Source organism: Lingula anatina, chromosome 5, assembly GCF_051362555.1.
Source record: "Lingula anatina isolate TDL-2025a chromosome 5, LinAna3.0, whole genome shotgun sequence".
NCBI lineage: Eukaryota > Metazoa > Brachiopoda > Lingulata > Lingulida > Lingulidae > Lingula > Lingula anatina.
Window position 1 is genome coordinate 2408850 of NC_141771.1, and position 22177 is coordinate 2431026.

The 22177-nt window shown below is 38.4% G+C and overlaps 2 protein-coding genes across 2 annotated transcripts; both read right to left on the bottom strand.

Annotated features, from left to right (window-relative positions):
- Window positions 1-2203: 2203 nt before the first annotated feature.
- On the bottom strand, window positions 2204-4091 carry LOC147761471 (hillarin-like). The gene is made up of 3 exons (XM_087013199.1): window positions 4058-4091; window positions 2768-3603; window positions 2204-2568 (listed from the first exon to the last, which is right to left on the bottom strand). The coding sequence occupies exons 2-3, from the start codon at window positions 3531-3533 to the stop codon at window positions 2204-2206; spliced, it is 1131 nt and encodes a 376-aa protein (XP_086869325.1). The 5' UTR covers window positions 3534-3603; window positions 4058-4091.
- A 7489-nt stretch (window positions 4092-11580) lies between these two features.
- Window positions 11581-19633, bottom strand: LOC147761472 (uncharacterized). Its single transcript, XM_087014326.1, has 3 exons — window positions 19316-19633; window positions 13748-13870; window positions 11581-13233 (listed from the first exon to the last, which is right to left on the bottom strand). The coding sequence occupies exons 1-3, from the start codon at window positions 19395-19397 to the stop codon at window positions 12941-12943; spliced, it is 498 nt and encodes a 165-aa protein (XP_086870452.1). The 5' UTR covers window positions 19398-19633; the 3' UTR covers window positions 11581-12940.
- Between the last annotated feature and the right edge of the window lie 2544 nt (window positions 19634-22177).

Here is a 22177-nt window from a genome sequence, read left to right on the forward strand (position 1 = left end):
AGGTACTTCTTTATTGGCGGTTTTAAAGCAATAAGACCCGCTTTGTCAAAACAACCTGTATGTTCCATCATTTATGATAAATCAAACGAGGGTATAAGCTAGACTTATTGTTTGATTGACATGCAAAGATTAATGACCAAGACGCCATCTTGAGTGGTTAGCTTTAGCATTTACTCTATCCACCTGTACATAATGCAGCTTGTAAAAACTGAATTGATTAAAACATAATTATATGAGTAGTCATCTTCCCATCAGTATTTTAATATTAACATTAAAATGTTAATTGGGAGCGCAAGGAAAGAGGAGGTGTCTCCTTGAAGTCAAAGTATCTGAGGCTGAGGTTGACGGTCTTATAGGGAGTACTACCCATGTTAGCTAAACTTGTCATTTTAAAACTAACGAACTATAATATAAACGCTGAACTTCAAGGTGTCTTAATATCAAAAGGTTTGGGACACATGAGGGCCATTTTGGTTAAGTTGAGGCTCGGACACATAAGCATTTTGTATCCGAGGTTGAGGAGTTCAAAGGTGTTGTGGACTATTTTTAGAATACCGGGTTGTTTTGTAAAATTATTCTTTTTACTCCTTTGCACTTGATGTTTATTTCTGTTTATTTTTATTTTTATATAACCATGCATTAGGTTCCACCCCCTCTTCTCAGTTAAAAGTCATGGTTCAAAAGTAAAAACTATCTGACATATATTTTTATTGCATAATAAGCAAATAAATTCGATATACTCAAATAAAAGTACTTGCATGCATATAAAGGCAATGTCCGGATTCCAGAGTCATCATCGTGAGCTAAAACTAAAGAACCCCCCCCCCCCCCCCCAAAAAAAAAAAAACAACATAAAAATTAAAAAAGACAATCTATTCTAAATGTAGAAGGGCTTCATACCAGATACAAAGTGCTATCTTAGCAACATTTTCGGTTTCAAAAACTGCCTTTAACATATTACTCATTTGCTGTCATAAACGCATAATATGAGTCTTCTACAGAAAGTAAGGGTGCTTTCCCAGAGATTTAGATCGATCTAAAGATTAAGTTTTAGATCGACCTAACTCCCTGGGGGCTCACGCTAAATTGCAGTCAGCCGAGCGGGCACCATATTTAATTACCCCCTTACAGCCTTTAGTAGGCGGGACAGACGCTTAAGCCGGCCAAGCTGACAGTAATCTAGTGAGACTCCCCACAGGGATAGATCGATCTAAAAATCTATGGAAATGGGGTGTAAGGCTACAACAAAAGTAAGCAATGACAGTAGTTTTCCTTTCATAAAACCATTTGATAAATAAAACTTTTAACATGATGAGTAATCAACTGTCCCCCCCCCCCCCCCCCCCCCCCCGGTAATCTCCTTTCCACCCTTTCAGTTCATACCCTTCTGATGAAACCAACACCCCATTTCCAGAGATTAGATCATCTACTTTAGATCGACCTAACTCCCTGGGGGTTCAAGCTAAATAGCTGTCAGCCGGGCGGACACGAAATTTAATTACCCCCTTACAGCTTGTAGTAGGCGGGACGGACATTTAAGCCGGATTATCTGACAGTAATCTAGTGAGACTCCCCGCGGGGATAAATCGATCTTAAAGCTCTGGGAATACAGCCCAAGAGCGCATTCCCACAGACACCATTGGTCTACGGAGATCGATCCAACTCCGCGGTGAATCTCGCAAAAATCAATCAGTTTTACAGATTAACACGTCTCTTATAGGCGTTTAGTTGAAAACAGAAAAGCTGGTGACTGTACGCGTACGATGGAAATAAGAGGAAGCATGTGATTCAGTTAAACTGATGGCACTCAGCGAGAGTCCCTACAGATTAAGTTTGATCTACGTACATTGTAGACCGATGACATCTATGGGAACAAGCCCAAATATTGGTTGTAACAGAGTCTTTCCTCCATTAAATTTATAGATGTTGGGCGTTACCGTGACGTAAGTGGATTGCCTTCTGGGAAGAGTACTTATACAGGTTTCACGTTTACATTAACGGATATCTAATTTTTCCTGACGAAAGGCGGTCAAAGGTGAATGATGAATCAAAGATAAATTTAGAAGACTGACTGAAATATATCTCTGGAACTGCCCTTAGCCCTGTATTGTAAGGGGATCTGGTGCATTGGGACGGGTTGACTTCACAACATTTTATTATAAAAAAGTTTTAAATTGAACGGTCTTATTCTAACATCTTTCAGCTAGATTAGGGTGTACTCAAACAGAGGGATATATTTCCCCCTTGATTCGTCATACTTGGCGCACAATTTCACCTTCCCGGGACAGTCTCCTGTATAAACTGTTCCATCCCACGTGTCCCCGTCGCTAGCCAACGGTTGCCATTTCCGGTTCACCATGGCGGAGACCTGCAGCGCTCCTGGAACCTGAGGTTTGAGACTTATCAGGCTTCCGACGTCAAGGACCCCCGTGAAAGGGTGATGGAGAACCCCTACATCCCAGCGCCATAACGCGATGGGCAAGGGGCATTGTTCCATAGACGACACAGAGCAGCGAACAAGCACGCGGTAAACACACTCAAATTGGTCTTCCACTGCCGACTGCGAAACTGAGATTTGGGATACATTCAAGTCTAATTCCGCAGCGAAAACAGAAAGCATGTAAAATCCGTTTTTTATCATTCTTAATCTGAATCCCACGTGATCTGGGTCTTTTTTGTAGATCATGGCGAACTGAGCGTTCTCCAGAGCGGACGACACCGATTTCCCAGCAGTTTCTTTTTGTAAGTATTCGAAAACAATAATCACTTTCTTTGTCATGTACAACGTATGGGTCAAAACGAGCTACAGGAGAAATGCCCAGGTCCTTGGCATGTGCAGTGGCGCCCAAAATGTGTACATTTGGATAATGACGTCTGCTAGAAGATCTGTCGACGTCAGTACAGTTAATCTGAAACACGCATGCGCACTCCATGGTGGTCGAAGGATCGTCTGCTACGAATATTTTCAAAAAGTATATGCCTGGTTGTGGGACTTTGGCAGTGAAAAGAACCTCGTTGTCGATTCTTCGACAAAGAACGCTTCCCGTCACCGATTCTCGACTAGCTGCAGACGGGGGGTGGTGTGGGTCAATTTTAGCGGCAAAGTCTGCCCGACTGGCATTCGGCACTCCTATTCTCACCTCAGCCCTGCCGGAGTGCGTCCATAGAATCGATATGTACCGGGTTGCGAAGCGCAGGCCTTTGTTAAAAAATGGTGCCTTTACCACCGGGAGTCTAATAAATTCCTCAATGGAAATGGCAGGCTCCATTAGCTGCCACTTTTTGTCGTCTGGAAAATGTTCAAAAATATGATCTTCGGGGTCTGTGAGAAAATAAAACTTCTCACACCGATACTGAAGCTCTTCGTTGATGACATTCCCCTGAGCTTGACCTGGTGATGTGATCTGACCTTGACCTAGTTCGTCCTCAAAGTGTTTCCCCCTGGTGAATCGTGCACCCCATTGGCAGTTGATGAAGTGCCCAGACCCGTCCACGCAGACCGCTGTCCAGGAATTTCTGAAGCGCCTGGACATTTTACGACCAGCCTTGTAGCCAGAACCCTTCGAGTACCCACGGATGATCTCACAGTGAATTCCAGCGTAACTAATATAAAAAATAAAAACAATAACAATGACTTTTGATTTACTTCCCGAAAAAAGGCAGCTTTAAGGAACAAAGACTAAATAAATGTCTAAAAATGTTTTTGAAATGACAAAAATAAATAATAAAAAGTTACATCAATTTAATTGAATCCCCGAAAATAAGCAGTCATAAGGAAGAAAGACTCGACGGATACATTCAGTTCACTGTTAGAATGAGGGCACAGGGTTTCCTTGAGAAAAGAAAAGAAGAAGAAAAGAAGTTCAAGAAAAATAAGAAGAAGAGGTGGATACCACCGAAGATAAGATTGAGGGGTACTTGCTATGCCAACTCCCCCCAACCCAGAATCCAGAATACAGTTTAGCCCACCCTCGACGTTGCAGGGGGTTCCCTCGAATAAAATCTTCACTGAAAGTGGTATAGAGTTTCATGAGACAAAAGAGGCAATGAGGTTTACCTGCATAGTCGTTTAAAAAGAACATGATAACTTTCAATCCTCAGTTTGATCCTTCTAAGCAGTTCCAGGGGAGTGTCTGGGTCAAGGTCATCGCTGAACTCCATCTTGTTCAGGTTCTTTACGGTAATCCAACGGAATATGGCTCTGAAAGCGTGTAACATTTTTAGATATTAAATTAAATTATTAAAATTATATTAAAAAATTAAAACAAACGTGCGCCTTGTTGGTTTAGACAGCGCAAAAACAGATTAAAGAAATGTTAAAATCAATGATGTTGCATCTGCCCTAAGAATTTCACTAAGTAGTATATGAGATAAAATAGGCAAATGTTCTTCAAAAAATCAGTCATTTTTCTAATATGCAATTGCAATCATGCTCAGTGTGTGTTTGTTTTGGGAAATAATAAATAAATAAGATTAAAATTAAAATTAATTAAAATCAAAATAAATAAAATCAAATAAAACAGATATCAGAATGCAATCCTGGCCTAATGTTAAATAATAAGGATGACTCGCACCTTGCTTTTTCTAATTCGTTACAGCAGTCCTTGGTTAGGTTCCTTACAAGGTCTGTAAATGTAGTCAAATCGTCGGATTCCGCAACCTTTAATAACAATTGTAAAAAAGTCTTAGTCATATCCCGCTTGAAGAAGGAGTACAACCTGTCCTCACGAAATCAAGAAGCGTGATTAAGGTAAAATTGCACCAATGATAAAAATCCATTAGAAAATTTGAATATCGTCTCTCCATAATTAAACTCACTGTATTTATTTATATCTATTTTAGACTTCATCAATTTTAGATACATGAGCATAAACACATTGTGAAAATAAACAAATACACAATACGATGCGCCCACGACTTGATTTTCACCACTATCACAATTAAGTCCTCTGGTTCTATTGCAACAGCTGTATTCAGTTTGATAGCACTAGCACACTCACTTCTGGGATGTTCAAACTATTGAAGCGGACACTATCCGAGATGACACAAAGTCTCGCGATTGAACGTCAAATCAAGCGAATTCCGCTGTATTTAGAGTAGGTTTTGGAGCTTTATTCATCTTATTATGTTCATTTTATCCATGTAAAGTCTACTGAACATTTTATATGGATTTTAGAATATACGTTAATATTATTATTATTATTATTATTATTATTATTATTATTATTTAAGTCTCACCTTCTCAGCTATTAGTGACAGCATCTCTTTGCTGTGTTTCTCTACCAGTTTGACAAGCTCCTCTTGCTCTTGTTGTTCTAGAGATCGCATCAGCTCCTGCATTCTCTCGTCAAGACGACTTTGGTATTCGTCATCAATGTGCTTACTTTTCTCCAGCAAGCTGGTCGCGCTTGTATCTCCTTCAGAAGCTTCGTCATCCAGATTCAGGTCATCGTCATCGTCATCATCATCATCGGCCCCTGCGTCGTCTGCTTCGCTTTTGGGGGCGCCTTTCCAAACTAATTGAGTCCCTTTGATAATTCGGCTAGCACTCTTCATCCCTAACCTGTCGAAGAGAGCGACGAGTTCTTTGACAGAGGTTTCTTTTTCTGCCATAATCTCTTCTACCAGTTTCCGCATACGCTCTTCCTTTTGCAAGTGGAATTTCTTTCCTTTTGCAAGTGGAATTTCTTAAAGAGATAGTCTTCTTCTTCCTTTTGTTTTCTCTCCAGTTCGCGCTGGGCTTCAAATAAAATAAATAAAAAAATAAAAACGATAACAATAAATAAATAAATAAATAAATAAAGCGAAATGATGTATTTCAATATGATAGAAATAGGCCCTATAGCCTAAATGGCGCCTGGCCCTTTATGAAGAAAAAAAAAATGCCAAGTATAAAATTATTTCAATTCGTGTGAAAATTTAAGTTCAATTTTTTTTTTTTGCCATGGTCTTCGAAGTCTTTTTTAAAAAAGAATAATAAAAATATAAATAAAATAAGCAGATTTATTTATTTCGATATGATAGAAATATAGCCCTTTATTAAAAAAAAAAGCCAAGTAAAACAATAACAATTTTTATGAAAATTTAAGTTCAACATTTTTTAAGCTCAAAGTAAAGTTATGTTTTCTCTTCCAATCTATATCTTACAAACACAATATGAACTTCCAAACAAATAAATCGTGTAAATTTCTTCAAGACTGAAGCAAGTGTCACAAAAAAAAAAAAAAAAAAAAAAAAAAAAAAAAAAAAAAAAAAAAGTCCATGTGGTGATGATGCTCTCACATATATTTATTATTGACTTTTCACCTTATAAGTTTTGAGGGTGGGGTATCTTGTCATCGTCTTGCGTCCACTAGGGGTGAGTAAGGACGTTCGGCTTTGCATGCGCGGACCCCGCCCCCCTACAAATATCCCTGGATCCGCCCTCGGCTATTGCTAACACAAAGGTTTCATTCGTGAAATATTCATCTATTTACTTTTTTTTATTTATGCCTATCCATCCATCCCTTCATATAGGCCTACTAATCTGTGTAACTTTTCCCACTGTAACTCAACACACACACACACACACACACACACACACACACACACACACACCACCCAAAATAATACAGAGGAGCGGTCCTGACCCCCCATCCCTTCTGTTTCTAAAGATATATAACTAATACTCAAAGTAGAAAAGTAATCTATCTGGGAACGCTCCGTGTCGGATTCTCAAATAAGTGCTCGTGTGCAAATGATGAATGTTAGCAACATTGATAACAAGAGGATCAGAGAGGCGATACCGCCTCCGAATATTGTACCACCAGCTGGAGTAAGCGCATTGGTATAGACCTCCCACACACACAAAAAAGGGACACCACCACCAGTCTTGTGCTTGACAAGCTGTAAAAAATGCAATCAACAAGAATTCTCAAAATATGCAAAAAATATATATAACTGAAAATGGTACAATCAAAGTTCAGTTCATTGTGAGGTAGGTCAAAGGTCAATTTCAATGTCACAGTAAATTTCAAGTATATGACTTCTTATTCAAGTTCAATAGTAACTATGGACCTATCTCTGTCAGTTTTGGAGATAAAAGGGAACCAAAATGTGTTAAGTTCAATTCATGATGAAAAGTAGGTAAAAGGTCAATTTCAAGGTCACACTTAGATTGCCAGTATATGACTTCCTGTTCAAATTCAATAGTAACTATGGACGTATCTTTGCCAGTTTTGGAGATAAAAGGGAACCAAAATTTGCAAAGTTAAGTTCATGGTGAAAAGTAGGTAAAAGGTCAATTTTAAGGTCACTGTAAATTGCCTCTAATGACTTTCTATTCAAATTCAATAGTAACTATGGGCGTATCTTTGCCAGTTTTGGAGATAAAAGGGAACCAAAATTTGCAAAGTTAAGTTCATGGTGAAAAGTAGGTCAAAGGTCAATTTTAAGGTCACAGTAAATTGTCCCTAATGACTTTATATTCAAATTCAATAGTAACTATTGGCGTATCCTTACCAGTTTTGAAAATGGAAGCATTAAAAAAGGTGCAAAGTTTAGTTTATGGTGTAAAGTAGGTCAAAGGTCAATTTCAAGGTCAGAGTAAGATTACCAGTATATGACTTCCTATTCAACTTCAATAGTAACTATGGACTTATCTCTGCCAGTTTTGGAGATAAAGGGTACCAAAATTTGCAAAGTTCAATTCATGATGAAAAGTAGGCCAAATGTCAATTTCAAGGTCACATTAAGATTGCCAGTATATGACTTCCTATTCAACTTCAATAGTAACTATGGACCTATCTCTGCCAGTTTTGGAGATAAAAGGGAACTAAAATTTGCAAAGTTCAATTCATGATAAAAAGTAGGTCAAAGGTCAATTTCAATGTCACATTTAGATTGCCAGTATATGACTTCCTATTCAAATTTAATAGTTACTATGGACCTATCTCTGCCAGTTTTGGAGATATGAGGGACTAAATGTTATAATTTCGGAGTTACAATAATGTGCCATAAATTTCCTACAGAAAAAAAATTAATTAAAAATAAAGAAAAGGTCATTTTGGTTGAAATTCTTGAAATGGGAGGTGCTCAGTAGTTCCAGATGATCAAATTTCATGAAATAATGTCATTTTTGACCAGAAGTTGTCTGCCTCGCCAAGCCTTATGTTTTATTTTCCCGGGGCTCAAAATTTATTATCCATTACCGTACTGCACATTTTGCTTTCACCACCAATATGTACTTTTTGATACAGAGTCACTCGAAAACCGTATGGAATACAAAAAAACGGACACCACCTTAGTGTTGGGCTTTACATGCTCTACAAAATGCAAAAAAGAATGGGTCTCTAGCATCAACGGTTCCCGAATTAGAGACAGTTTTCAGTTTCGGTATCTTATGGCCGCTACTCCCGTGAAAATGCACCGATTGACCCCAAATTCACGGAGATGAAAGATGACCCAAAGGGTAACACTTTGCAATTATATTTTTGGTTAAGTCTGGGTAGTGTCTGAATAACAGCGCCAATAATTTTTTTTTTCGTAAAAAAATTCGTTTTTTTTTTTTTTGAAAATTTTGGCCCGTTTAACCTTGAAAATAAGGTCAAAGGTCAAATCCAAGGGCATATTTGAAATCTACACATATGACTTTAGGAAAGCCGTCTGTAGAAATTTTTCCCATAATTCCTTCCGTAGGGAAGATAATTAGCATTTAATTTTGCCATTTTTGGACAAGGGTGCGTTGCGCAATGAGTGCCACACTTAGACCCCAATACCGACAAAGCCCAAATTTTACGTGAAAGGAGTTGAGATTATTGGTGACCTAAATCCAAGAGATGGGTACGGAGGCCCTTACCGTCTAGGAGCTGGCTGAGCCGGCAGAACGATCCGGACGGGACTAAAACCATGTGTACCGCCAGCGCCAACGCTGGTGGTACAATAATACCATGTTTGCAGACTCTCGATGTACGGGAAGAATTAGTGAGTACGGCTCTCGGCCTATTGATTGTTATGGCAGATTAATACATGTACAGACAAACTGACCCTCTCTGTGAGAAAGTAGAAAGTTTCCATTTGATCCCTTTGCTACCACCAAAGTTTCTGTGTTTCCGTGTTAACACCGCTGTCTTCTACAAAACTACGCACAGCTAGACGTGGGTTCAAATCTTGGGATCTTCACTGTGATTTTTTTTTTTTTTTTTTTTGAAATAATTTCTTTTGAAATAATTTCTAAAATTTTCGTTTGATTACTGTAAGAGGAAACTCGTAGGTGCGGAGGGTGGGTAGGTCAGTCACAACGCAGTTGGTAGAGTGCTTGCAAAAAAAAATGGTTGCAAAAAAAACCAAGCAATCAGAAAATCATGGTGACAGCAAGGCACGAGTTCAAATCCCAGGTGACGCATGTCAATTAACCACAACAACTAGCTGGCCCGAAATCGAAATCGAATGCAGGCATACCGGTACGTGTGTCCGAGCAAATTACCTTTTGCAATAAATCCGGTATAGTTTAGAATTAGTGATTGGTTTTGACAACAAATTATTGCTCGACATTATCATAAAGTCTGTGTGGTCAATTATATTTCTCTTCTCTGCTTTAAAGTCTTTAAAATGATACTTAGGCGGGAATGGTCATTGATCTCCATCCTTTACCAGCTACGCAACAGAACAAAATTGAATTGAGGCAATACCTTACCCAGCATGGAGTTATGCATGTCATACAGCCCTTTCATGAAAAGAAAGAAGGTATCTGCTAGTTGGGACTATCAGCAAGAAAGTTTTTTTCAAAAGTCACATTGCCGCTATTGCTATACTTGTAATCATACATTTTGTTTTTACCCCCCCCCCCCCCCCCCCACTCCTTCTTTGGCCTTGTTTATCAAGACTGTACATACCGTACATTCATACCCGGGGCAATTCTACAGTGGACGTTTGAAATGGCTAAGACTACTCACAGCTAAAAACCGCCAATTTGTGAACCGCTTTGGCTCTCAACGTGCTCTATAGCGTCACAGGTGAAATCAAACGTAAACTCAGTGTAAAGCAAAATGAAAATAACAGCATCTGAAATCATCTTACAAATCATCATCTTAAAAATGTTTGGCTATCACGTAAGATTGTCACCTAAATGGCTGACTTTTGGGTGCCTTGAGGCCAGTGAAAGGGAGTCTCCCCCCGGACGAATTACCTGTAAGAACCCGGTAAAGTGGTTTGATAAGCAATGGCGGCTTTAGTGGGTGTCTGGGGGGTCCTGACCCCCTTCGATTTCTGAAAAAAAATCAAACCAATGGTCCCCTTTGATTCAAATGGTTTGAATCAAAGATTTAAACCGTACCAAGTGGCACCGTTCGCCCTGTAAAATGCCATTTTTTTCGTCCCCGGACCCCAGACTAAGAGAGGGGGGTCGAGTTTGCATTCGCGGACCCCCCCCCCCCTCATTCAAAAATTCCTGCATCCGCCATTAGGATAGAACAAATTCGTATGCGAGACCAATTAATTAATATTTTGCAGAGGCTTAGAGGCTTAGCTTGGTTCTCATATTGAGGGACGACGTCATGCACACAAACACGCACAAACACACGCGCATCTTATTCACCATCTTGACCAAGAAGTAGATTTTTTAGTCCAACTGGTCGTGACGTCATTCCCGTTTCTCCCCACTGGGTCTTTGTTAAGCGATAAGGGCATTAATTGATCTCTAAAGGGACGTTTTATACACAGGCGTTGTCTAAAATTTTTTGATTACTTTTTAACGTCCACTTAATTTACACTTTTTTTCTGTGATGTCGCTATACCTAACCAACAACCAGAAATTAAGTGCGAACATTTTCGCTCGTCAAGTAAAGAGAGGGTGACTAAGAAACCAATGTTGATTGGGTAATTTTAAAATTATGAATTTGATTGATTTATTAATAATAAGATAGGAGGAGAGATTAATCCAGGAAACAGGATATGTGTATTTTTGTGCACCACATTGCTGTGCCTCTATATGCACCCAAAGCAGTAAGGGCACTATAAGAGTTTACTTAAAACTTTTTCACATTCTTTTTTCTGAGCAGCGTTGCAACTGCTGGATTCACCGATCACCGATAAATTAATGAATTTATTAATAATTAATTAAATAATTAACGAATTAAGGAGGTTGGTGAGGATTTTGAAATGATGGGTATAAAAATTCTTTTATTGAGAAGAATGTCTCGAGTTCATTTGCTTTAAAAACAAAGGTTCTGGACATATCTGTGCCCAAACTTGAAACAGGAAGTCTAAAAGGGCAGCTGGACGGTGACCTGGCTTGCGGGTGACCAACTCTCAAGCGCCATGTTAAAGGCACCGAAACTACTCTTAGTTTCACGTAAGTTGTAAACGTCTGATGATTCTAATTAGTTTGATATTACATGTGAGTTACACGTATAAGGGAAGTTTTAAAAACTTTTGTCTGCTCCCATCATACCACGATGTCTTTTCCATTTCACTGTTTATTTAATAAATTTTACTTATTTGTTCGTTCAGGCTCAAGATTTTTCAGAAAAAGACCCCCCCCCCCTTTTGTAATTTCTGGCAACGGGCCTGTCGTATGTTTATTTTGTTAACTGTAGAGACAAAGGACAAGAACGCAAGAATTCAAGCAATTTAAGACATTTAATGAAGCAAGGGTGACATATCACATCTGATCAAAAAAAAAAAAAAAAAACATTCTCGCATCATTCATGCCTTCGAGTAGCATTCAGGCAACAATTATGATAAAGATCTGCTAACAATCATGAGGTAGTTGTGCGGCAATTAATCTACAGTCAAAGTACCGCCACTTGTCCAGTGCAGTCATTGCATTAACGGCATTTTCATAATCAGCAAATTTTCTTCTTCTTTGTATAAAATCTGTCATTTCCGTAGACTGAAAACTCTTAAAATATCTATTGCAATTGCTAAGGATTTCTTTGCCTTTGTGAAAATAGTCATGATAAAAGTTGAGAAAAATTAAAGTCAAAGTATCACCACTTGTGCATTGCAGTCATTGCATTAAAGGCATCTTCGTAATTTTCTTCTTCTTTAAATAAAATCTGTCATTTCCGTAGACTGAAAATTCTTAAAATATATTTTGCTATGGCTAAGTATTTATTTGCCTTTGTGAAAATAGTCATGATAAAAGTTGAGAAAAATCAAATACTACACACTCTATACCATGTGGCAAGCTATCAAACGTTCAATACCTTTAGCAAGATCCCTTTAACCATCCATCTATCTGTATCATAATGCACTGTTTTAGAGAATTTAAAACTGAAGGCTTACAACACATATATCACAACAGCTAAACATAAAAGAGTTGCGCGAAGCAAACTCGTTCTTCAAATCGTCAAATCATTTCAAGGCATTTGCGCTTTTTTGAAAGATGTTAAAACTTAAGCATTGAGTTTTTGTGTACCGTTATATTAATTTCAAGTCTATGAGAACCAAAGGCAAATAACTACGAAAAATCTTGCCAAGAAAGTCCAAATAAAAGCGGTCGATTTTGCACTTTATTTCAAACGGAGATTTAAATGAGGGTCCCACTGGGTATTTTTGTAACCCTTGAAAGCAACTTTTTATTTCCCCAGATGCATGAAACGTTCATATTATTTGGAGCGGCATCTGAATGCTGATTTTTATTTCTCGTTCGTCGTTAAACGAAGTCATTATATTCAGCGATACGTGGTTTTCAACTTGCCGGGCTTGCATTTTCAATGAGATATGAATAAAGTCTTATTTACTGTGATTTGTGATTTGCTGGTTTTATTTCCCGTGGTCTGAACGCCCCCCCCCCCTCTCCCATGGGACCCTCTCAGAAAGTCCGAAAGCAAAATTAATGTTCGAAAATGAGAACAATTTGAGTCTCAGTTGGCTGTGGTATTGCATCTCCATGTAAACATGCCAGCTGTATTACATTCGATGCTATAGCGCAAGTATTTCGCATGCCTTATAATTCAGATTACATGAGAAAGGCAATGAAAGGGTGGTAGAGCATACGCCCGGTGAACTGGATATCCAGTTGGTATCTGCCGAGAGTGGGCACGAGGTTGGTGATGTCGTAATGCAGACAGGTCGGGCCACACTGGCGATAGATGGCGTCCATGCCGGTGTCTTCGTTGGTGACTTTCAGAACTGGGCACATTTCTGCGCTGCCGGTTGGAACGAACAAATACACACGTCTTAGGCGTCTGGTGCTTGGCTGCGGTCCGAGACGAATGACGTCAAATGTATACCGTCCGTTTCTGGCGGGCTCTGAATGCAAACGGAATGACTTAATTGATCAATTATAATAAATAATTATGCACATTCGATAAATTTCACACCTCTTAGAACTGGCATAATTAACACTTTGCAAAAAAAAAAAGTGAAAATATATCATGAGTATACTAGTAGACTTTCGGGCAGAAACAAAATAGTGTAATCACATGTACAATTGCGTGGGCTCGGTTGTTAAGTACTCATGATTTTCATTCAGTATTTACTATTTACTTCAATGAAAAGAAAGAAAAAGGGGGAACAGAGGGTAAAGCCACTGTACACTTACTTTTCGCATTACTGTAAATTACTGAGAGGGGGAGAGATGGGGGCAAAGAAAATACGCACACACACACAGAGAGAGAGAGAGAGAGAGAGAGAGAGAGATGAGGAAAAAATACGGAAAGAGGTAGAGAGATAGGGGGAAAGAGAGATGGGACCACAGAAAATACGTACAGACAGGTAGAGGAAGCGAAAGAAAATATGAGAGAGAGAGAGAGAGAGAGAGTACCTTCGTTGGACTCAGTGGCACAGATCAGTGTGGACCGAAAGAGCCACTGCAGCTCAGAATTCCAGCATGTCAGGAGGCCTGGGGCATTCAGACATGAGGACCGAGTGTTCACTCGTCTTGAACCTAGGGTCAAGAAAAGTATAAACGTTAATTGCAAAAAAATCATTGAGGCCATTTTCCCATCAAAACACCACTGGTCTGCGTGGATCGACCAAACTCTGCGGGGGCTCTCGCTGACTGCAATCAGTTTAACTGAATGACAAGCCTCCCATGGCGTAAAGTAGAATACAGAAAAGCTGCCAATTATACGAGTATGTTGGAAACAAGATGAGGCGTGTCACTCGCTTAAGCTGATTGCACTTAACGAAAACCACTTTTTTTCCACTCTCTCCTTTGCTACAATATAAATGCGTGTTAATGGAGTTTAAACTTTTTTGCCATTAGTGTTGGTTGCATGCAGCTACAGGAAGTACTGCCACTGTCTGCAATAGAATATTCCAATGAAAACTATTAAAACTAAGACCTCATTCAGCTGACAATAAGGGAAGAGGTGTTCTGGTCAAGACCAGGAAAAATTATTTTCTGTACGATTTTGTTTGATGGTGCTGTTGATGCAGGTGTGACTGAACAAGAGATGGTGTAGAGTCTTGGATATTGTTTACCCTAGAAAACTTTCTCATAGCAGACAAGTTCTGGAACATTATTTTCTTCAAGTATTATACAGGATGGGCTTTGACCCAAAAGACTTCCATTGAGACTTCCTGCCTTTAAAGAGCACATAGGTGGCATGTTTATAGTGAATAAAAGTAAAGATATGTGTACTGATTTGTTTTAAGGCTAGGAGACCATACAAAGATTAGAATACATACAATAATGTTAATTGAAATTGCCTTGTTCAGCCTGTCCACTTCTCAGGTGGAGAGAGGATACAGTGCTCTCAAAAGAATCGAATCTGACTGGAGGTCAAGTTTGGGGAATATTATGCTTAAGTTAACAAAATTTTGACAGCAGTTTTATAGGGGCCAAGTTTTGATGATCATTTAGTCAAGGAATCTATCAACCACTGAGTGGCAGGGTGGCACTCTGGGAAAACAGCCCAATTTTGAACTTGAAAATTGATTTTGTTTTCTGATTGTCATATCCAGGTAAATGACCTGGCCATTGAAGATTCTAAGGAAATAAAAAAAATTGAAACATACTCGTATACTGAAGTTTTTTTTTTTTTCATTTTAATGCACTTTGATATGTATTCAATTACAAATTATATTCAAGAATTTTCAGTTGGGGATGATTTTAATTGTATGTCAGTTTTGGCTAAAGTAATATTCATAACTTGCTGGGGCAGGTGCTTCTCCTGCCCTCAGAACAGACATATCAAGTTGGCCAACGAGTTTATTGGAGCCTTGTTAACTGCTTTAATTTAAAAGGCAAAAAGTTAAAAAAAAAAACTTTCAAAAATTTCAGTGCATATTCATGACGCTGAATGAACATTTCCCAGGGACAGTGCTTTAAGGACATGAGTTTTAAATGTTTACTTAGTTTTGTTTATCACACAGATTTCAAAATTTTGCACTTTTAAAAAGAGAAATGTAAATTTTAAATAGATTAGGGATATTTTTTCAAATCACAATTGTAAGGGTCTTATTTTAAATAGTTTAATATGTAAGACTTAAAGAGACAAAAATAGTACTAGTACATAGAAATAAATCTTGAGCAGTAAAATAAGAGAACAAGGCAGAAGTGCAGATCTTGATATAATGAATAAACCGGTGTTGAATGATTTTTTTTATCAAAACCCTTTCAGGCTTTTAAAAGTACAACCTGGCCATAGGCCAGTACTTCATTGTAAATATTTATCAAATTAAAAAAATCTTGCTTTATTTATAACTACAGGTAGATCTAGCAATATCTTTCTATATTTGTCAAAATTCACACTGGATTTCTTGTGGAGTGGATCATAACTATACAATTTTTGATGTTTTAAGAATGAAGCATATAACTCTTGGAATATTTCTGATGTTAGATGCACAGCACTTGTTCGTATTATAATTTTATTGTAACTTGTTTGCTCTGATATTCAGAATATTTAAGAAAACTTGTAGTCTTGCCAAGTCGGGTCAGTGCTTCAGGTTGGTCACGTGACGCTATAAATTATTGTTATAGTGAGGAATAACGACAGCAGTTTGGAGCTTCCGAACGTTTATTCACCGACTCTCTCTTCATACAACTTCACAAATATTTATACTCAATTTCTCCGTACTGATCACGCACTTACTTGTTTTCTTTTCCATTGTCTTTGCGTGATTACAAAATATTTTCCTTTCTCATGTTGCAAGTCACTATGCAACATTTCCTTATTAGGTAATCCCTAAGAGACTTGTTTTCAATTAAAGATATCTAAAATATTATTTGGATTACTCATACTTGGATCTTATCCAAAACTCAGTTATCATGTGATAAATAGATGATCAAAATTAAAATATGTTATGAAATTAACCAATCACATTAACTGTTATTGACTTTGACCTTTTCCATCTTTTTCTGACACTAAAAACATGTTCTACACTTGTTGACTCTTGGAGAAACTTAACTTACACTCAATAACTCTTTGTCTTTTTACTCTTTTGATTCCGCTTTAATTGCTATCTGTAATTAGTGAAAGTGTAAGTAATTTGCTTTACAACATTATGATGAAAATGGGGTTCCATTTTTGTCGTCGTTTTGGAGATGCAATAATTTCCCCACACGAAATGGGTAAAAATGTGGGAGACATACCTTATGATATATCATTTGAAAGTTTATGATCTTATCTTTCTGCAGGATGTAATTGTTTGAAAACATTTTGAGTTTCCTGCGATACATAATCACAGTAACCTACTGCACTTGAAAAAATCGATTTTGCCCATGTGTTTCATATCAACACAGAGCACACTTGTTAATCTTTTAGAATATATATAAAACGCTGGTGATTTCAACATTGTAGCAATTTTGTTTAAATTGAAACACCCTAGTGTCACACGCTTTAAAAATGCGAGTGCTTGGCGTCGAGTTCACCTCGCGCTAAAAAAAATGGACAAAGCTGAATTTTCAATATATATATACTGCCAGAGACCCAGTTTTACCAGCTTTCATGATTTAGTTTTTAAAACTTTGTACAAATTAAACTTCTTATAGAAATCTTTGAATAGAAAATTTCGGACACCTGAAACGGGGCACCATTTGCAATCACCCGCGTGGATAAATCTTCCATTTTACCGTTCTGAATCTATTTTTTATGACAACTAACCTTAAAATTCCGAATCCTTAGATATTCCCGCTTCCTTTTATATATCAATCGTTTAATCACATCAACTGCTGACAAAAATAGGGCCTACACATGAAAATACGAAGAGCTCAAAAGTCGTCCATTTTCACTCGATTTTGCTAAAGTAGTGCGAAAATGGCCGTCGCTTCAGACAGTGTGCACGCGCAGCTCGGAATCTGCGGACAGACTGTTATGAAGAGAAACACACACACACACAGACACACCGACACGCACACACACACACACACGGACACACACACAAACGGCCACAAAGACACACACACACACATATAGCCTACATACACACACGGACACACACTCACACACACACACACACACACGGACACACACACACACACACAACCACACATGGACACAACACTCGAGCCAGTGGAACTGCACAGTTCTCTAAGGGGCATTTATTCGTTGGACTTCCCTTCAAAACTTGATCGTAATAAGGGTTGAACCTTGGGTTGTTCTTCCATTTCGCCTTTTGTGGTTTTTGGAGGCAAAACAAAAGTAAAGAAATCTAAAACTTATTGTAATTCACTTGCATGGATTTAATGTTGTGTGTTTGCTTATACTGATTTTAAGCCTCGGTCACTACCGGCCGTTTGGGCTCTTGCGTCCTGTTTGCTTCCAAATTTTGCGCAGAATCTCACGTCCCACTCAAGTCCTTCTTACGAAATTTCGAGTTCGCAGAAAGCCCGCCCTTAAGTACCCACGGAGGATATCGGACATGTCCAAAAAACTGTCAATTATCTGCCAGGCCGCAAGTGTAACTTGCTCCATTAACACGGAGTTTGCAAGGAGGTTCGTAAGTGAGAGCAATAGGTCCAAGAGGCACGTCACAAGCAGTGAAGGAACAAGTGCCATTTGCGTGTTGAATAAGGTGCAAGCGTCACAACTTAAGAAAAAAAACGAACACACGGAGTGCTCAAGGCACACGTTCGTGTTTTGCCAATGAACGTCGAGTATGCAACTTGCACTACAACTTTCAGAAAATTTGAATTTTGCTAAAATCAGCTTCCAATATGCCTACAAAGGGCAAGGGAAAATAGCTTAGAGAGCTGAAAAGAAGGGAGGAGGAAGTTGGAAGGGGAGAACAAATGGCAAAACTGACGTGCGCCGCCACTACGTCATCACAAGCGTCTCACGCAAGTATGTGACCGTGGCTTAAATGGGTGCCACAGTCGTAGAGATTGATTTTCAAGGAAGCCACACGGAGGATGTAAGGCAACTGTAATGAGACTGTTGGGGTTTTTAACGCGCTAACTTTTCAACCGGCAAACCGATATTTTCCCACATAACCTCAATGTCATAGGGGAAAAAATGTCCCTGCACGCAATATATAGTAACCTCGCCACAGCCTGTAACCTTGAAAATACTATTAACCTTTCTTGTAGCATTATCGAGGGCGTTTGAGAAAACGATCCTGTAAGTCAAAATTAAAGGTATCGCGCTAGCTTGCGCCATTGCTTCTTGTCAGTTTAAGCGTTTTGTACGTGTACTTTAAGGCAGGTCATTTAAATAACAAATGCAGCATTTTCGATTACCAGCAATTGGGAATAACGACAATGAGAATACAACACCAAGTAACTGTAAACTGTTTGAGAAAACAGTTAACTGTTAACTGTAACATATCGCCACTGTGAAACAGGTTCAAACCCAAAAACATACGATCCTAAAATTCGTGCGCCCAGTTGTAACCATGGCTAAAATCCGCGGCAACAACGGCTCCATTTTCGAGGAAGCCACACGGAGGATGTAAGGCAACTGTAATGAGACTGTTGGGGTATTTCAACGCGCTAACATTTCAACCGGCAAACCGATATTTTCCCACATAACCTCAATGTCATATGGGGAGAAATGTCCCTGCACGCAATATATAGTAAGCTCGCCACAGCCTGTAACCTTGAAAATACTATTTACGATTTCACCGTACGTCATTCGTGATAAAAGTTATCTTGGCTCTTGCGCGTGCTCAGGGAAGACGGAACTGGTAAAACTACCCCCTCATGTCTACCTGTCCTTGTAGTGTTATCGCGGGAGTTTGAGAAAACGTTCCTGTAAGTCAAAACTAAAGGTATCGCGCTAGCTTGCGCCATTGCATCTTGTCAATTTAAACGTTTTGTTCATGTACTTTAAGGCAGATCATTTAAATAACAAATCTACAAACACAGTAAGAGCACAAATACAAAAAGACAGCATTTTCGGTTACCAGCAATTGAGAATAACGACAATATGAGTACAATACCAAGTACCTGCTAACTGTAACATATCGCCACGGTGAAACAGGTTCAAACCCAGAACGAAGACAACAAACAGCTTGACGAAGTTGTTCATTTTCGTAAACTTGTTTCTTCTCCTTATTGTCGACTGATGTTCTCCGTGAGTGGAATTTGGCGTCTCAAACTTGAACGTTTGCAATAACTTTAAAACTGCGTTGCCGTCGGTTTATATAGAATTCTGTGCTCTTCCCGTGGGCGTTTCGATAGATGACAGGTTTGAAAATCCTTTCGGTTGACACGCCCCATCTGGGTGGATCTAGACAATTGTCTCTAACATTTGATACGCTACCACGTTGCACCCGTCACTAAGGGCTAATTCCTACTGAGACTATCGTTCTAAGCACATCGATCCAGCTTTGCGGGGACTCAAGGTGAATGCAATCAGGTCAACAAATGAACACGCCCACTCTTGAAATCAACGTGGTCGTAGAATCCCCAGCTTTTCTGTTCTGCTCGGCGCCGGGAGGTAAGCTGTTGATCTGCTTTCATTCAGCGAGACCCCCTGCGGAGTTGGATCGATCCACGTAGACCGACAGTTTCATTGGATATGCCCCTACATTGTGTAAAGGTAAATTAAAAATCTGGAAACTTGTCAACGGAGGTAGTCTTTGACGTTTCAGAGAAAATTACCTAAAATTTCAGGCTATAAACAATTTAGTTTTATTATTTGACCTTTAAGATTTGCAGGCCTGAAATTAAAGTTGAAATATGATCGTGTTTTTGTCATCCCCGGCAGAATGACGCACAACTCAGCAAGAAGAGGAAGGGAGCCGATTTTACACGGCTTGAATTGAAAAAATGACATGCTCCATTAATGAAACCCAATTAAAGGAGCCTACCAAACTGGTTTCAGTGGAAATTACTTATATGCGGTTTTAGATCAATAAGGATGTTTTGCCAAAAGAAGCAATACCTTCCATTATTTCTTTGAAATAAATTCATTCCCAAAATTTAGAGAAGTTCAAAAGTGAGACACACTGAACCCTTTATTTTTGAATATATTAATTGATGGCATACTTAGACTTACAGATAAATCAAAAAGCAAAGCCCCACCAAACCTTTTACTGGTCTTTTTTATGCAGACGATCTAGTTTTGTTTTTGGCAAGTGCCTCAGGCCTTCAGAATACCAGTAGTTTAAAATGCTTAGAAAAACACTGTCATAGTTAGAGGTTAACTATTCATTAAAAAAAGACGAAAGTTGTTATTTTTAATGTTAAGGAAGAAATACATGGTCACACTGTTGGAAATAGAGAGTTTTTTTTTTACTTTCATAACCAGTTGGTGCCAGTAGTAACAAGCTAGCTACATGTGTAACTACATGTAGGTCTCCTTTTCACAAGGTCTGGCACACTAGCCCCTGCACAACAAAATGTATATATAAAGCCTTCTTCAGTCAAGCTAGTAACAATCCCATCTCCTTAAAAGAAAATAGACTTTATGAAACAATGATTTTCCAAGTTGCAGCATATGGAGCTGTAACATTGGGTTACACTCCATTTTATGATAAGTCCCCAACAGAAAAAATACATCTCCAAATTCGCTAGCACCTTTTAGGGGTGCATTCTAAATCTAGTGATTATGCTGTTCGGGGGGAACTTGGGCGCCAAATTCAGATACAAGTAATTAAATACTGGGTCAATATTTTATAATAAGATGACTGTGTTCCACTTAAACGGGCATACCTAGATGAATTAAAACACTTTGATCTTCTTTCAAGCACTGGCCTTCATAACACAAGCCACGCTATGCCACGGAGAGAAAATTATTGTAGAAAATGGTTTTGGGCATGTATGGTTCAAAGAGAAAACGGACAAAAAGTTCATGAAGAATTTTAGTGTTATACTTAGAGACAGCAATATACAACTTTGGCTAGCAAAGTATCACAAGAAAATCTCAAGCTGAGAACGTATAAACGTATAAAACTATTAAACTTTATTTTGGGAAAGAAAAATACCTTGATATAATTCAAGATAAAGAATTACGCCAAGCCCTAACCAAATTTAGAATCAGCAACCACAATTTGCACATTGAAACAGATCGCCATGTCAATGGTTAACCAACACCAGATGAAAAAAGAAAATGTCGCATTTTCCACACTAGAGTTATAGGATTCAGAGCACTTTTTAAATACCTGCTCTCTGTATACTGAATACAGAAAAGAACTCTTTCAAATAGTGCAAAGCGGCCACACATGCTTTACACATTTTAACAACAAAGATAAATTCTCCATCATAATGAACAACCCAAACGAGACTGTAATAATATCTTTAGCCAAATTTCTTAATTTAACCTCGCTTTTATGAAAAGAAACTGCGCTGCATCTTCCACTTAGTGATGTGAATAATTACTGCAAATGTTTAGGTTCATTTCACATAGTAGAAAACAGGCTCGTGAATAATTAATTTCAATATCTTAGTCATGTACTTGTAGTGTGATGCTAGCGTATGATCAGTGCTGTGAGCAGTTGACTCGGCATTAAGACCGCACCTAGCTTATCATCATGAAATACTGGATATGTATGTGTAATAACGATGCATTGCTATATATGTAATTTTCTATTTTTCTTTATTTCATTTTCTTTCTTTCTTTATTTATTTTTTTATCTATTCATTTATTTATTACTATTACTTTTTATCTTTGCACATTTTCACCAGTTCAGCCTGGTGAAGAAGGTATGAATAAAGCATATTTAATGATAAATAAAACGCGAGTATTAGCAATTTTGTTTCATTGACATGTAAGGATGAGTGACAACGGCGGCAGTTTTGTGGGAAGGGCTGAGATGGGGTATTAATCCTTTCAACTTGCACGTTAATGATTGGATTGAAAAATAA